The sequence below is a fragment of the Falco punctatus genome, assembly GCF_963210335.1.
Source record: "Falco punctatus genome assembly, chromosome: 3".
Lineage (NCBI taxonomy): Eukaryota > Metazoa > Chordata > Aves > Falconiformes > Falconidae > Falco > Falco punctatus.
Window position 1 is genome coordinate 109,130,512 of NC_137582.1, and position 13,787 is coordinate 109,144,298.

At 50.6% G+C, this 13,787-nt stretch overlaps 1 protein-coding gene across 11 annotated transcripts in view; it reads right to left on the reverse strand.

Annotated features, from left to right (window-relative positions):
* The window catches only part of ZBTB40 (zinc finger and BTB domain containing 40), a 50,967-nt gene extending 38,425 nt beyond the window's left edge, over nucleotides 1–12,542 (reverse strand). For 8 of the 11 annotated variants that reach the window (XR_013926816.1, XR_013926817.1, XM_080379593.1 and 5 more), the window contains exon 1: nucleotides 6,500–6,633. Coding sequence is in view for 2 of the 11 variants with exons in the window: in XM_080379598.1 (XP_080235724.1) it covers nucleotides 6,500–6,752 (253 nt within the window). In the remaining 9 variants the exon portion in view is untranslated. The other 3 variants (XM_080379598.1, XM_080379597.1, XM_080379592.1) reach the window with 2 other exon arrangements.
* Nucleotides 12,543–13,787: the final 1,245 nt, after the last annotated feature.

The window sequence follows — 13,787 nt, forward strand, 5'->3', positions numbered from 1 at the left end:
CTACACACTAGGATGCCTAACACTGGTGCTGGCAATGATGCTGAAACAAAACAGCATGAGCATTAGTGGAAGAGCATCAGATGGACACAATTTACACTACCCTCGTTTAACATCTTTGCACCCAGCTTCCCACTCTCTTGTAGAGAACAAGAGTAATATTGCCTGTCATAAGGGCATGAGCTTTAACGAGCTGATGCTCATATACCACCTTGAAGCACTGCCTCATACAAAAGCAAGCTCGGAGCAACTCCCCACTCACACCAAACTAAGTTGCAAGCAGACACTGGGCACTGGTTGAGCTGGTGTCTCACTCCCACGAGGCACCAACCCTTCTGGAGTTCAGACTTTGTGGGAAGCAGGACCTCCTGCCCACAGGCAGGCAGGACTCCAGCTGTCCTTCCGCATGGTGCTGCCTTCGGTGGCTGTGGGAAGACAGGAGGAGCCAAGAGACATCACTTCATAGCAGAGCTACAGACAGCCATACCACCCCTGCATGAGAGCTCCCCTGCTCGGCCAAGAGCTCCCCTGTGCTTTAAGGCTGAAGTACTGTGTAACTTGCCTTTCAATCATTAGGATAAGATCACAGATGGTTTTGACATCACCTCAAAGCAGAGGTGTCACGCTCTCCATCTGAGTAGCTTTGAAGCAAGAGCAGAGGGTAGATGAATCCTTTTCTGGAAGGCTGGGAATCCTAAGTAGTCGCCAATACCCCACCCTTCTGCTTCCCAGGAGCCAGAGCTTCTCCAAGCGCATCACAACCGATGGCTGTCTGCTCTGCAGCTCATCTCTGCTGCTTTGCAAGTACCAGATCCACCCCCTCACTCCTGCACAGGGCTGGCCACCTACACTTCCAGCCTATTAAACACACAGGCTCTGCTATCCTCCCACACCATTGTAAATCATGAGTAACCGAGCTGCCATTGTCAGAGTTGCTGCTGGCCGTGGGAGAAGAAAGAGACCCGTTTCTTTTGCCAGACTCAATGTAATGGTAGTTTTAGTCCACCCACTCCTTCCCCAGAGCTGAAGGACTTCCAGTATCCAAGACGAAATTGGGTCTGCTGGTTAAATAATAATAGCTGTGGCTCTTCCTACAAAAGGACAAGCAGGAAACATCAATGTCCTGGAAAAGATGTCTGCTCACTTTGCCATGAATAGCCTTCTGCATAAACCCACCGCTTCCACCGTGGCAAGCTGCAAGAAGCAGCAGCACCGTCTGCTCCCTCTGTTCCTGGCAAGAATATAGAAGACATATTTGCCCATGACAGCTCAAAACAGTAAAGCTCTAAGCAGCCTAGCAGCACCTCCCCTTCTTTATTACAGCAACTCAGAGCAGTGGAAAATGTGTCCCGAGCAATTAGATCAGACATATTTGCTAAAATTTTTACTTCTTTAATTACAGGGACCCAAAGATCCAGTACTGCCAAAGAGAATAGACATTTTTTAATGAGGGGTGATGGCCAAGACCATCCTCAAGGCAATTGCCCCCCACTTAGAACACACTTCAGGCTTTTATTCAAAGCTTATGGCCAGAAGGGACCACCACCAGTAATCTTATTTCTCATCTGTCACTGCCTCCTAGATTTCCAGACTCAGTAATTTGGGTTTGGCTAAAGCTGCTCTTCCAGCAAGATGCCCAGTCATAAGAACTGATTTTCAGGGGGAGGACCCTCCACTGCCACAGTTATTCCAACTGTTAAATTACATGCCTCGTTTCTTACCCGAATTTGTCTGGCTTCATCTCCCAGCCACCTTCTAGACAGCTTTTGGGAGATATGGCTGTGGGACTGGACTGAACTGGGAACCTCTCTGAGAGCAGCAACGAGCCCTAAGAGAGCACGAGCTATCTGCCTCTGCCAGCACCACTGGTAAGAAAAAGCCATTTGCCACTTTTCCAGCTTAAAGCTGCTTCTCAGCATCCTCCTTGAAGCCAAGCTCACTGGAGACTTTTTATGAATTTCAAACTTAAGGTAAAAAATGGTTTAAGCAGGTTGCTTGTGGGGCCTCTAAGACCTGAGCCACACAAGCACTGCCCTCTTCCAAAATATCATCTTACTTGAGTCGGAGACAGATATTTGCTCATCTTAGCTGCACAATAAATGGGCTTTGCAAAACTAATCTTTTGAGGAACATCAGGGGACATCTTAAGCTCCATCCTGCCAGCTTCCCAGGGAGAACACCAAAGGTGGCTTAGAAGTTTTCATTCCACCGCTTTCCAGTGAGACAGCAAACTCAATCAATTTGAGCCAAATTTTCAGAAGTGCCTAAAATTCTTAGTGCTGTACTTGACCACGTGTCGATAAATGTCCTCCTGTCACCCTTAAGCAACAGTTATCATTTGTGACTGCTCTCAGGACTCCCACTTCAGCAAAGAAGCCCCTCCCCCTGAACATCCCAAGTACAGGAGGCCCAGAATGGGTCTGCACAAACATTATCCTCTCAAACATTTCAGCTCTTTCTTCCTCTTCCCAGGTATTTCTGTCCTCGCCTACCTCCACAGTTTGAGGGGATTGTGCCTTTTTCTTTAATCTACATTAGAACAGAGAAAAGATTTGCTGATAGTGACAATGCTTCTTCACAGAGGAGGAGGAAATAGGAACACCCGATTCCATCCACATAACTGAAAAGGAGTTTCCAAATTAAATTACTTTTCTTCATTATTCATATAATTACTTCCATCTAGATTCAACAGATTCAAAAGTCATCCACGTCACTAGGTTCATCAAAAGATAATTGGAATTTAGGACTAAGCACTTCAGCAATTAGATGCTACAGAGATAGGTGTTCCAAAGATGCACAAATGAGACCATCCCTCCCTTGCAGTTACGATGCTGCCACAGTACCCTCACACCATCAGAAAGGCCATCACAAGGCACAGAAAGAAATTTAGTGTTGCCATGACCTTAGAAAAAGGATTCTGCATGCCCCTCACTGCCGTAATTAAGGGCTTTTACAAGGTGCTGGTCAACACACCTGCTGGCATTAATGAAATAATGCCAAAAGCTACTTCCTGCATTAATTAGTAGCATCTCAGTGGCCAGCTTGAAGATGCATCCCATGTCTGAAATTATTCCTTGGAATGCACATGGAGCAGGCTTTTTTTAGCGTAAAAAAAAAAAAATAAATTAAAAAGCCAACAACTATTGCTGCACTGCCAAAAAATTAAGCAATACCCTCACACTGCTTTTTAAAGGCACAAACCCGCAGCCTTGTGCTCCCTCTGCTGCTAGCACACTGCAACGCTCGGACAGCTAATGAAGCTTCCTAAAAGCAATCTGCATACCCAGTGCAAAAATACAAGCGATCAATTCCTCTGCAAGCTCCAAAAAGCTAAAACAAAGCAGGCAGAAAAAAAAATAAAGTGGACAGAAAGCGATAAGCAACATGGAAGAATCCAACTTCTCTGTCTCAAGTAAATGCCATTTACGTTAGAGCTGACTGGAGGGTCTCACAGGAACAGCCCACCAACCCTCCTGTTCCCCACGCTCAGCTTTCTGCCCAAGGGAGCTAAATCCAAAGTGGTCACTGAAGTAAGCGCAGGTCCTGGCCCAGGAAGGCTCCCTGTCCCTGCGAGAGGAGCTCACCCTTCCTGCACGTCCTCAAAAGGCTCGTTTCACAAGACCCATGTACATCAGTAAATGCAGCAGGACAGAAAGCTGAGATTTGTTCTCTCATATTCCTTGGCCCTGCAGTCCCCCCGGGGTACGACAGCAGCCTCCAAGTGATGGGCAACTTTCTGGTTTTAGCTCTGAGGCATTAAGGACAACAACAGCCTTAAAATCAGAATCCGAATACTTTTTGTGCATGTTTACCAGTTTCCTGTTTTCTTGTTACTAAGATGATGACCTTACAAAGACGGTTATTTGAAAGGCAGAAAATCACATATTGCAATTCAATTTTCTTACCTCTCCCACCAAAAATAATTCAGTCTTTGAAGTGCTGAAAGAAGCTGAGGGATCATTACCTTTCTCTGGGGTGCTCTGAAGGGCCAGAGCAGGCAGCTTTCCCAAAGGATAATGTAAAATCCAGTACGAGGAGCCAGGGCACACCAATTTGGTTTTCAATCTATTTTGTTTCAGTTCAGAGCATCAACGCAGACAGATAACAGAGGAAAATAAGCAACACTTTGACTAAATTCAGCGCTCCACAGTCTCTAAAGGCAGCGGAATATACCGCTCAAAAAACATGCAATGCTTTGGCTATCTGTCTGCAATGATGCGCTGACTAGAAATATAATAGATTGAAAAACGAACAGTTGTGCTCTAACTCTTATCAGCAAGTTTTCCATTTCTCTGCAAACCAAAGGCTACCCCAAGAAGAGAATGAAATCACACAGTGGAAAACCAGCACCAACTCAAAGCAACAGCTGAAGTTTGCTCCAGTTGTTGCTCATCCACGTTTCACTGTGCCCAAGAACACTGGACGTGCTAATTATATTTTGCAGGTTCCCATAACATCCTCAAAAAACAAAAGCTGGATATCTGAACTCAGGTAGGTTTACATCAGAGCAGATTGCATGTTGCAATTTATTAGCGGGTTTTTTTAACAAACAAACAAACAAACAACCCCCAAAAAAACCACGACTTTGACCAGCTTTTGCAATCCATTTTGCTGTCCACAGAAGCACAGAAGACATTTGTTCCCGCACCCAGGAGCGGACAAGGCACAATGCACCCATACGGTGCCTTGGTCCAAAGGCCTCTTCAAGTACACAGGGAGGGAAAAAAAATCCCCACCTTTAAAATGACACTTCTCAAGCATTGGTCAGCCAAACCAGGGACCAATTCCCTCAGACCCTGTAATAAAAGTACACAGAATTACTTTGAGCTGAATCTATTAAGACAGAAAGCCAGGAGGCAACTGGATTTCCAACCACTGTCATCTATAGCTTCAGCCCATCAGAGAGGCACCCCCACAGCCCCAAAACTCCACTAAAGCACAAGGACCTACAGCAACTCTTCAAACATGAGCGCAGCTGCTTTAAAACAGAGAAGGATGCTGCAACATAAAAGCCTAATGGCATTTACCCCAAGAAACCAACTCGCTTCCTCCCGTCGCCAGGCGTCTGTAACTGCTGAGCTGTGGTCTGGGCAACAATAGACACATTCTCAGCACCTTCTTTAAGCAATATGTTTGGCAGTTAACTCAAAATATACCGGAAAGAAAGTTGAAACAAGAATGAATGAGCAGATTACAGAAGCTGGGGTGGTCGGCTGGGAGAGGACCTCTGTTCTGGTCTGTACTCAGACAGGCTGCTCCTGCAACTCCCTGTCCTTGGACTCGAGTCTGAAACCCAAATTACTCCTCAAATGCAAGACACCTGGTATCTCTTAACCAAAAAGCTGCAGAATCATGCTGCCTGGTGTCACATTGGGCCAATAATCCAGGTGTGCCAGCCTTCCTTTCTATCACAGGTGAAGAAATTACTGCCAAGACACCCCCGCAAGCCTGGCCCCCTCTGGGGAGGAGGTGGGCTTTACTGACCAGCACCCACCACAGCACATTCCCATAAAACTTCTAACTCAACCTGGGAACAGGCTGCTACAGAAAAGGGCAGCAGCTCTGTCGAGCTGGTGAGGACACAAGAAACTGGCTCAGACTGCTGATTTCTTGGCACAGCACAAAAAAAAACTTATTTATTTGTCTCTTGGTGTCTTCCAACCCTCACCTCAATGAACAGATGTAATTAGCGGTCCAGAGAAAGGAGAGGAATCTGCTGTGGCAAAAGACGTGGAAGAGCAAGATGATTCTCTTCCATGCCTACCTTTAAAGAAACCCACTTTCCGGAGAGGTTCACAGGTTCTCCTCAGCAGGGTACACAACTCAAAGACGCCTTAAAGCACAGCTAATGAGAAACATTTTTGGAGGCAGGGGGAAAATGTCAAGGGAATCCAGCTGCCAGGCTTTGGCTCACAGTCGAACCAAAATTCCAGCAGAAGCATCACTGCTTTTAAGCAAAGGTTACCAAAAGAAAAACCCTGCCTTACTTCCCATGCAGCCATGCAATCAAGCAGCTCCCTTTGGCAGCAGGTACACGCGTAGTGTTTTAAATAAGAGGGATAGCGGTCCTCCCATATTTTTTTCCCCTCTTTTTTGGCCACCCATGGTGCACCTACCAAGCACACCTTGACTGAACACAGCGCTGCCGTCGGGGGCCACCTCCCGGCCGGGCTGCGGGCTCCCCTCAGCCCCCTCGCAGGCTCCGCGGGGGCCAAGCCCACCCCACGGGTGAGGGCGGGCGCTGCCGGTCCCACAGAGCCAAGCAAGGGCCCCCTCCCCAGCACGCCAGAGCCCCCCCGGACCCCCCGCTAGGGCCTGGCGCCGAGGTGGGGCAGCGAGGCCAGAGGGGCAGGCCGGGGGCCCGGCCGGGACACCCAGTGGGGTGGCCTGCAGATAGGGCGGCCTGCAGATGGGCCGAGCCAGGCGGGCCAGGCCCTAGGCCGCCCCCACAGCGCGGCCTCCAAGCCCCCGGCCCGGCCGGCGCCACCGCCGCCATGGTTACCTTTATTGGGAGCGGCGCGGCGGACAGGGGAACAATAAAGCTTCAACAACAGCCGCCCCCCCTCCCCGCTCCACCCCTTCAGCGGCGCGCTGCCGCCAGCCGCCATCTTGAAGCGGCAGCGGGCCCGCGGCACGTGATGGAGGCGCCGGAGGGGGCGGGGGCGCTGGGCATGCGCAGTGCGCTCGCTCGCTCCCGCCCGCCCGCCCCCGCGCTCCCGCCCACTCGCCGCGGCTGTGAGGGGGGGGCGCGTCATGGCTGCTGCTCCCGCTTGGGCTCCCACTCGGAGATCCGTCGGTTAATAAAACGGCGTTCTCCTGGGGCAGAGCTGGCGCCCATCTTCTTAGGAGGGCGGCGACAGAGTGCGGGCCCTGGGCGAGCAGCTTGGTGGCTGTGAGGAGTCTGCTGGGCTGAGGTGGGCCCCGAGTGGGAGCCCGGCCTGGCTCTGGGTCACCCACCCGTGGGCTGGGTGAGGGGAAGGGAAGGCTTGGGCCGGGCTGGGCCTTCCAGAGCGGGAGTTATGGGCGTACTTTGGAGGTGCTGGCTGTGAGAAGGGAACAGGGCTGAGGGATGCAATCCTGGCAGTGGGATCCCATCTTCCTTTTGCTCTATCAGCTGCTTGCCCAGCTGCTAGCCCTTGGCTTCGTGGCACGCTGCTGGAATGACTGCCAGATCACTTCTGGCAGCCATCTCACCACTGTAGTGAATGGGTGGGGTGGGTGGCAGGGACCCCCAGGGTGTGTGGCCAGCCCCAGGAAATGCAAGGGGCAAAGGAGTCACCAGATGCTGAAGGCCACTGTGCTTTTCAAGGTCCTGTGTGTGTACGTACACCACGCATTAGCCTAGGTAGGGCAGGATGGGTGGGAGCAGGCTGTCCTTGCTGAGCCTGTGTGCAGGCGATGTGCTCTCAGGGCAGAGGTGATGAGACCCTAATTTGTATTTCTGTACAGATGCATGCTGGCATAGCAGGGATGCTCCTTGTTCCTCCCCAGGACCTTGGTGTGTTTATGTTCCCCGTCTCTCAGTAATCTGACCCAGCCTGTAGCTCAGAGAGGGCCTCTGGGTGCATTTCATTTCAGCAGGCTGAGACCTTCCAGATGGCCCCAGTAAGTGGGACTGCCCCCTGCCATCAAACAGCAGTGCAGGGAACAGTCAGAGGCCACCGAGTGTCCCTGCTGGCCTCGCTAAATCACAGCTGTGTGTGGATCATGCCCTGGCAGTGAAGATGTGATCCCTCTCCTGTGTGTTAACGTCGAGTGGGTGTTTTCTGCTTTCTGTGTGGTCATACAGTGCCAACATGCACACCTGAAAGCTGCTGGTCCCTCTGTGCACAGCTGTCACAGTGCACTGGGGAAGTTTTGCCTGACTCATGTCACTGTGGAAACAGAAAGGTTTTGGCTCTATTATGCATTACTTTTTTTTTTTTTTTTTTTTTTTTCTTAAAAAATCGCCAGGCAGTGCCGTGAATAGCAGGTTCAGGCATTCCGTTTGTATTCCCAGGCCTGGAAGGGGGTTATCTGCTGCCATCTGTTGATGGATTGAGAAGACGACCTAATGAGCTGACTCATTTGCATAAACAAGTGCTAATTTCCGGATAAGCGCATGGAGGCAAGTTGAGTAAGATCTTCGGCTATGCTGCTTTGGGACGAGGCTGTGTGTGACCTGGTAGAGAGCAGCAGGCAGGCAGGGCCCGAGATTGTGGGTCCTAGTGACTGTCAAGCCCTCCCCGCAGGGATGCAGATGAAATTCTGGGGCTGGCATGTGGTCAGGCAGATCAGCTTGCAAACAAATGGGTATTAATTAGTAACCCGCAATGTCATGATGAGACCTGCTCTGCTCTGGGGCCTCTGTGCTCTGCCAGGGAAATGCCTTTTGGCTGGGATCCTCAGCCATGAGTGGCACAGCCAGCTATTCTGGTCATTAGAATGGAAATGGCCTTGCAGCAGCAGGTTTCAAGGTCACTTTTGATCAATGCAAGAAAAGCAGGACAGGCCATTTTCCTGTGGAGGTGTGGAGAGAAGTTCCTGGGGGTCCTGCTCAGACTATGGTCCTTTGCTGGACTCCTGCAAGTAGTTGTCTCTGTTACAGCTATCAGTTCCCACTCCACCAGTTTTCTCGTAAGTGGTCCTATTTATGCGGCAAAGAGATCCCTGTGAAAAAGTGCTGTACCCAGATCTGGTTATTTTTATCCCCAGGCCAGTGATGATCAAAGCAAGTTGATGCTAAGCCCTGAGAAGTCACTAGTAGCTCTTGCTCTGTGGCTGCTGACAGCAGCAGACCTGAAGGTGATGACCAGGTTGTGTCAGATGAAAAACTTGTTCCCCATCTGCTGCAGGGAGACGCTGGCACTTGCCAGAGAGCATCAGTGAGACAAAGGGCAGTGAGCGCTGCCCGCTATGTTAGAGAGACCGTCCTCATCGCTGTTGGATCTGTGCTTGCTGGCAGGGTCACCTCCTGCTATCTGAGACAGCATTGAAGCACAGCAGAGCAGGAGCAGGTGCCTTCTCCAGAGCAGCAAAACCTTTCCTGCAAAGTCTGGGATGGCAGAGAAGAGCCCCCATATCTGGTACCTTGAGAACCAGTCCTTGGGGAAGAAACTTGCAGCTCTGGCACTTAAAAGGGGTCCGGTGGGGCATGAGGTTGTAGCTCTATGTTTGTGAGCTGGACGGTGTCTAATTTGGCTTTGTGTTGTGGTACTTCCAGCCAACACTTGGATAGCAGCTTTTCACCAGAATCGGAGAGAGGAAAAAGCTGAAAGCCCATCACTGCCCAGATCGAGGCATCACAGTACAAGGCGATAAAGGGGTGGCTTTTTGCTGAAACCAGGTCTGGAGCCAAAATCGCTGTTTGCTTGGCAGTGTCTGTGATTCCAGGTGGACTGACGGCGTGATGGCAGCCTGCTCAGAGAGCAGCTACAGTCCCCTGCCTTGGAGGTGATGGACAGTGGTGTATAGAGATGACAGGACAGTAGCATGATAAGAAGTGATAGAAAAGAATAACAAATGTGCTTTCAGAGAAGCCAGGCAGGCTTTCCTTCAAGGGCTGCAGGTGGTCAGAGGGAACGGTCCCATGATACTCTGGCTACAGGGACAAAAACAGATTCAGAAGTTCCCTTCCCCATGGGCCTGTTCCTGTCCCCTCCGCTGCTTAATGGGTTTGGGGGCCACACAGTGTAAAGCAAACCGATGCCATGATCCAGGCTAAGAGTAGCCTCCCCAGACAAGGAAAAAGGTGAGGAAACAGGAAACAAGGACAATGTCCCAATATACCATTGTCAGTTCTCATCACAGTGATGTCCTGTTGTCCCTTGGAACCATCTTAATTCTCACATGGCAAGTACTGGTGAGTGGAGGTGTACCATCTCAGCGTTTTCTTTCTCCAGAGTGTAGGACTGTAGGGTAAAGCTCCACCACGTAACTTCCCAGGGAACCTGCAGGGGAAGACCTGAGTGAAGTGAACTGTTTTTTGAGTTCACCATCCAACCAGGGATCACTTGTGTGTCACACAAAGTGCGAATGGACAGTGTCTCCAGCTCCCGCTGTCTCACTGGGAACAGGCAGAGGTCCCACAGATCCAAACAAGCCTTATCTCTTGTTCCCCAAAAGAGCTCTTCTTGCTGAGACGCAGCCCACTGAAGGAGCGAGGACTGCCCTGCCTTGCTGTGCCAAAACTGTCTCCACACAGCTTGGAAAGCTCATGGCAGGGAGTCAGATTGGGGTGAAATACAACCTCCCCTTCGAAGCTGGGACACTGAGACTCATCCGCTCCTCTCCAGAGGAGGTTGCGTCTTCTGGAGGGATGGGTCCAGGAGGTCTGGCTGGATGGGATCACTCCAGTGGTCAAATCCAAACCACACAATGTTTTCACAAGCTTTGGCGTGTGCTTCCTTTCCAGGCAACAGAGAGTACGGATCTGCTGTGGATGCTCTTGGAGCATCTCTTGGTGACAGCTGGGCTGTCACATGGCGCAGATCTGCCCACACCGGGGAACAGAAGGAAGACAGGGGGATGCAGCCATTTCAGCGTAGGGAGGCAGGGACAGCAGTGGGCTAAGCTCAAGGCCATGCAGTCAACGACTTTCCCTCCTAGTTCCTGATCTCTCCTCTGCACTGCAGCCTGGGTGGTAGCAAACTCCGTCCCTGGCTTGTGGCTTCTTCTTTGAGCACTTGAGGGCACTGTTGGAGTTTGGAAAGAGGCAGATTTCTGGCGTGAGAGATTTGTTTCTCATACCATGCAGAGACACATCAGTTTGCAAGGACTCTCTCTTCCACTGGAAACCTTGCTGTTCACAGGGCTTTGTAACTTTGGCATGAATGCCCCGTCTCGGGCAAAACCTTTCGCAGAAAATACCAAGTGATGGAGGCTTACCTTCCTTTTTCTGTAAGCATTTTTCCCTTCCATCTTTTTAACCTCAAAGTTTTTCTCTAGAGTGTCTGGTTTCAGGGAAAGGGGTGGGCTGCACAATCTGTTCTTGAGGGAAAGCAGTGAGTTTGATCAGATGGAAATAGGCTTTACCTGCACAGGTACTTTTCATTTTCCAAAGTGCTGTCGATGCAAGGACTTGCAGCCTGTCCGTTTGCGAACACAGATCTCATTGCTCTCGATACCGGCCTCCAAGGGAGCCAGCAGAGCAGGCTGTGCTCTGGGGTCAATGCTAGAACGGCTCAGAAGGACTGCACACAGCACTCTGCTGGGAAGCTGTGCCAGAATAATTATTTACATGTGCTGGCATAAAGTAATTACTAATGGAGCGGAACACCATGCACAACCCCTCCAAGCTGTCCCAGAGGAGACACTGGGAGTTACCAAGCAAAGTGCACTCTCCGTGTACCAAACTCCAGATTTCCTCTCCCCCTAGTCCTTCCCCCTCCTCCCAGGGGAGCAGCTGTTTCATGGCAGAGCGGTCTCTGTCCCCACTTTTGCCCCATCCTCTTGCCTTTGCCAGCACATTCCAGGGTCGTACTCAGAGATTGTCAGCTGCCCTGTTACTCCAGCTAAACTGCCCTCAAATCTGAGCCCGATGAGGTCTTTTGGGGAAGGGGACGTTCACATTAAGAAGCAGGGACTGTAAATGGGTTTGGAGTATTTCATTGCTGTGTTTCTTCAACCAAACTGAAGTTTCACTTCAGACGTAGACTACTGGCACCCAGACTGGCTTCCTAATGCCCCTTGTAGTTTCTGTTTCACCAGCTTCTTTGGCTTTTGACTTCATCACTTTTTAGTGCAATTATTCCCACAGGTTGCCATCTCCTTGGCATTTGCCTTTCCTGCCCCTTCTGTGTGGCATGTGGGGAAAGATATCTTGTGTCCAGGTTCCCACAGGATGCCAGACTGTATCCACTCTGTTGCTGAGTGTGGTGGCCCCGTGTCTGAGCAGAACATCTTGAGAACATCAGGCTTTCTGAAGTGTATCTTCAGTGCATCTTCACCTTCACCGTCAGATTATGACTTCAATGGCCTCTAGAAAGCCCAGTTCCCAGGCTCTGTGGCTGCAATAGCAGTGATCCCCTATCTGTGATCCATTACTAAATGTGATCACGTTTCTTCCAGTCTTTTCACAAACAGGTTGGAGTTTCACGTGGCTGCAGAGGTTCCTTTCAAGATGGGGCAGAGCACTTGCCTTCAGCTGAGCATCAATATCCAGCCCTGGCAGTGCTCCAGGCATGCCTTCATCCTCGACTCAGCATGCCTAGGCATCTGTCCATGATGTCAGCTCTTCCGTCCCCTGGTATTAGTGCCTGGCCTCTTTTAAGCAAAATCCCACCCTAAATGTGGCCTAGAACTCACCCTTCACCTGCTGGTAGGAGCTGCTGGTATCTGTCACATTGATTTTCGGTGATCTTGCCAACCTTGCCATACAAATTATTGTCCTGTCTCAGTACCTGCTTCTGTTGGGATCTTTGTAAGATCCCTTGAGCCTCTCCTTCCAGCCATGCCAGTTCTGTTACAAGCTAAAAGACTGCAGATCCGTCTGCACGTCTGGTGCAAGGTAAGCCTAGCTCATCTCAAACTCTTTTTTTCTCAGAGGTGATCTGCAAATTTCCTCTGTAGGGGCTTTTTCATGGTGACCGGGGATTTCTCAGTGTATGCATTGCCAGCAGCTGGAGGGTTCATCCCCTTCCAGAGGACACGGTCAGCAGCTTCTTTTTGGTCTGAGCGCAACCTCCTTCATGTCCACAGATGCTCTGTTAGCAAAGCCACAAGTTTCTGACTTGGCAGGATCCTTGCTCCTAGATCTGCAAGCTGCAGACTGCCGCTGGTCACTGAGCACAGTGCAGTTCCTCACTGCTGCCCAGAACCCCACATTTTGCTGTCCACTCTATTCCCTTGTGTCCGTTGCACATCACTTTCAGCCAGCGTGTCTCAAACACCAGCAGCTACCACTCCTTATCAATCGTTTCTCATAACTGTTCTTTCCTCTGTGTTAGATCTGCTTCTCTCAGCATCTCCCCTACATGTTCTCCTTTACTACCTCCATGGGCCCATGCTGATGTGGAGTTCCCCACCCCAGAATCAAGTATCTATCTCTTCTCCTGTGTCTTGGCTTTAGGTAAAAAACAGTCTGATGGGGTTTTTTTTCTGATGACAGCTCCCATCAACACCTCTCTCAGCTGTTCTAGTGCTTCAAACACCATTCCTGGGCTGAAGAGTCTGTTCTTCCAGAAATTGTATCCCCTTTAGATAATAAAGGGTTTTCCTTTCATTTTCCTGTCTTTACTCCTGGTGGCCAGCTCTGCTCACAGCCTGTTTTTCCTTCCATGCATGTGCATGGGCTTGTCTGCGATCCAGCATACCCGGTGGTCTGGGTCCCTCCATGTTGTCCCTTCGCTCCGTTTCTAGGTGCTGATTTGTTTTCCTATTAATCTTGCTCCCTCCCTTGCTGCAACTCTCCCTAGACTGACCGCTGCCAACATGTTTCATGTATCATGTACAGCGTAATAACGTGAGGGAAGGGGACTCCATGCCTGTAACCCGGTTCTCTGTAAAAGCTATTTCCAGAGGTGGCAGGTGCTGGCGGGGCTCCAGTCATGCACTCGCCTGCTGATTTAGCTCCTTTCCCTCAAACTGCCCTCTGTGGCACATGTCCCTCTGCACGTCCCAACCCAGTTGCTGCATGGACCATGTTCCTGCTGGGGCAGAGACTCCTGCCAGTCCCCTTTTTGGCCCTCAAGCACGCACTGGCAGCTGCAAACCAGTGCCTGCTGCTGGTTAGGAGCAACAAGCAAGCTTGGCTTTCCCACCACCGTGCTTTGCTTTTTCTGCTGGGGGAGCAGGGGATGGAGACCCCTACA